The 3,042-nt window shown below is 53.3% G+C and overlaps 1 protein-coding gene across 1 annotated transcript in view; it reads right to left on the bottom strand.

The window, feature by feature from the left end:
* Positions 1 to 1,837: 1,837 nt before the first annotated feature.
* The window catches only part of GIPR (gastric inhibitory polypeptide receptor), a 7,330-nt gene continuing 6,125 nt past the window's right edge, over positions 1,838 to 3,042 (bottom strand). The window contains exons 12-13 of the mRNA XM_007458515.1: positions 2,138 to 2,179; positions 1,838 to 2,044 (exon numbers count right to left, since the gene is read on the bottom strand). Of these exons, the coding sequence (XP_007458577.1) occupies positions 1,838 to 2,044; positions 2,138 to 2,179 (249 nt within the window). The remainder of the gene's footprint in view (positions 2,045 to 2,137; positions 2,180 to 3,042) is intronic.

The following is a 3,042-nucleotide window of genomic DNA, read 5'->3' on the forward strand; positions in this document are numbered from 1 at the left end:
TTTTTTTTTTGCGATATGTGGGCCTCTCACTGTCGTGGCCTCTCCCGTTGCCGGACGCGCGAGCTCAGCGGCCACGGCTCACAGGCCCAGCCGCTACGCGGCTCACAGGCCCAGCCGCTACGCGGCACGTGGGATCCTCCCAGACCGGGGCACGAACCCGTATCCCCTGCATCGGCAGGCGGACTCTCAACCACTGCGCCACCAGGGAGGCCCCACACACAATTTTTAATCGTACACATTGTATATAGTTTAAATAACAGGAGATCACATGAACGTTCCCAGCTGGGAACGTTCTCTTAGGCATGAAGGACGGTGGCAGCATGGTGTCCAAGATCTCTTGGCAACACGTGGCTGAAGTTGAGCAGTACTGCTCTCCAGAGGGTGCAAGGCCACCACCGGCATCCGGCCACACAGCCCGCCTCTGTCATTTCCCTTATGGCCTGGCCAAGAAGATTTTCCCACCCCCCATCCCCACAAAAAACAACTGTTTCTCATGCTTTATTTACAAGGGCCCAGCCCTAGGGCCCCCACCTTCCCAGAACCCACAAGAGGGGCCCAGCAGGACCACATGCTTGAAAGAACTCAGTTCAGCGACTATGGGCCATATCTGTCCAGGGAGCTGGGGGCCCCAAGGAAAAGAATGGACAACACCCAGGTACTAACTGAATCTAAGTGTGTGTCTATGTCGGGGAGGGAATTAGGAGTGAGGGTCTTGCATGTGTACAGGTGGTCCAGCCACAGTGAGACTGCTGGCTTTCCTCCTAATTCCCCTAGTTCCCAGGAGCCACCAAGAAGGGCGTGCATGTGTGTTCACACTCTCCAGCTAGCAGTGGTCTTGGCCTTCCTGGACGTAGGTTTCAGCTCTGACACCTGCCCTGAATTGCCCATGTTGATATCTACACACAGAATCCTCCTCTCTGGACCCCAGTGCCACTCACATTTGTGTCTCTCACTCTGACCTCTCCTGTGAGCTCCAGACCCTTATTCCCAGCTTAACATGTCCAAAGAGCACTATTGGTTCTCCCCACCCTGAACCCCATCTCCCTCTTTCCTCTCTCCAGCCCCAAACGAGAAGTCTTCCCTGGCTTCTCTCCTTCCTCGGCAAATCCTCTCAGTTCTACCTTTAAAACAGCTCTAGAATCTAACTGTTTCACACCCTATGTGGCCACCACTCTGGTCCAGCCAACATCACCTCCCACCTGCATTAGCCTCCTTCCTGGGCTCCCAGCTGCCACCCTTGCCCCTAATAATCTGTTGCCCCAGAGGGCAGACAGAGAGATCTGTTTAAAAAACTTAGCCCACTCCATTAGGAGCCACTCCAAAGAACCTTCAGTGCACCTGAAATAAAATTCCCACTCTTTTGCCCCCTCCCACTTCTCTCTCCATCTGTTGGCTCTGACTCACCCCACTCCAGACACGCAGGCCTCCTCTCTGTTCCTCAGACACCGCCAGGCTCCTTCCCGCCCCAGGGCTTTCGCAGATGCGCTTCCTTCTGCCTAGAATCTCGCCGCCAATTCTTTCCAAAGGTGTCTCCTTCACCTCTTTCAGGCAGGGCTTAAATGTCACTTCCTCAGAGATGCCCCAGACCACACTAGGCCCCCTTCTAACTTTTCTTTATAAGCTGTTCCACAGCGTATATGTAACTTGGTTTATCCTCACGGTCTGTTTCCCCACTCAGTTGTGATTTCTAGAATAGGGACCTTGTCTTCTGTTTCCTTCCCCTCCGCCCCCCGCCCCCGCGCCGCCCCATTTCCCCAGCGCTCTCCACACCAGGCCTGGTACACAGCAAGCGCTCAATAAATACGTGCTAACTGAATGGACCCAAGAATCCCGCTGCCTAGCAGTAACTTTCTAAGACATGGCTGGCCTCACCCCCAGGACCTGGGAGTGTCCTCGAGCACAGAGCGCGGCCGGCGGCGACCTGGCCAGGGCCGGAACCCGAGGGCAGGGTCCGGAAGGCGCGCTCGGGTGGTTGGCACGGCTCTTCGCCGAGTCTGTGGCGCAGGCGGCAGCGGTGCCAGCCCCGCCGGATCTCCGACTGCACCTGCAACGGGACAGCGCTCAGAGGCGGCGCGGGCCGCGCCATTCGCTGCGCGGCCGGCAGAGGGCGTGGGCGGCGGGCCGGGGCTCTCCCTACCTCCTTGTTGATGAAGCAGTAGAGGACGCTGACCAGAAAGCCCTGCCAGAGAAGGTGCGGTGTTAAATTGGGGGCGGGGGCAGGGTTATAAACACCCCTTAACGAGCTCTGACCCCTTCCAGGTCCCAAACCACCTCGCCTGCCGCCACCCTGGTCGTACACTATTGCAGTCACCTTCTCCCTGGCTCCCGAATCCCCCCTTGCCCTCGCCAGTTTGCTGATCAATCAGGGCTGGAGGTTAAGGACAAGTGACCCCGGAGGTAGCCTGCTTGGTTGTGATCACCGCTTCCCCACTTTCTTCCCCGCTTAGGTAAGCTGCTTAACCCCTCTGTAACTCAGTTTCTTCATCTGGAAAATGGAGTAATAATACGGTGGTGGTCGTGAGAATTGAGGTATTATTAATATGCAAGAAGCTGTAGTGCGTGGCACATAGTTAAACCTTTTTCTGAATTTTATCATAACTTACTACATGATTTTATTTATTTATTTATTTAGCCACACTGTGCGGCTTGCGGGATCTTAGTTCCCCAACCAGGGATCAAACCCAGGCCCTCATCAGTGAAGGCACGGAGTCCTAACCACTGGACCGCCAGGGAATTCCCTATTTATAAACTTTAATAAAGAATTGGTTTTATAGTTATATAAATTTATACATATTTTAAATATAAATTTAAATAAATATGAAGTATATTTATAATTAAGAAAGTAATTGATATATTAATGCAAGACAATTATTTTATGTGTAATTATTAAGGTATTTCTTATCACTTTCCACGATCCTTTTAATATCTAACTCTGATCACGTCCCTCTGCTCTCCTGGCTCCCACCTCACTCAGAGGAAAAGCCAAAGTCCTCGTTTGGCTCAAGGATCTGCCCAGGTATCTCACCTCTGTCCTATCCCCCC

This window comes from Lipotes vexillifer, unplaced genomic scaffold (genome assembly GCF_000442215.2).
Source record: "Lipotes vexillifer unplaced genomic scaffold, Lipotes_vexillifer_v1.1 scaffold371, whole genome shotgun sequence".
NCBI classification, from domain to species: Eukaryota; Metazoa; Chordata; class Mammalia; order Artiodactyla; family Lipotidae; genus Lipotes; species Lipotes vexillifer.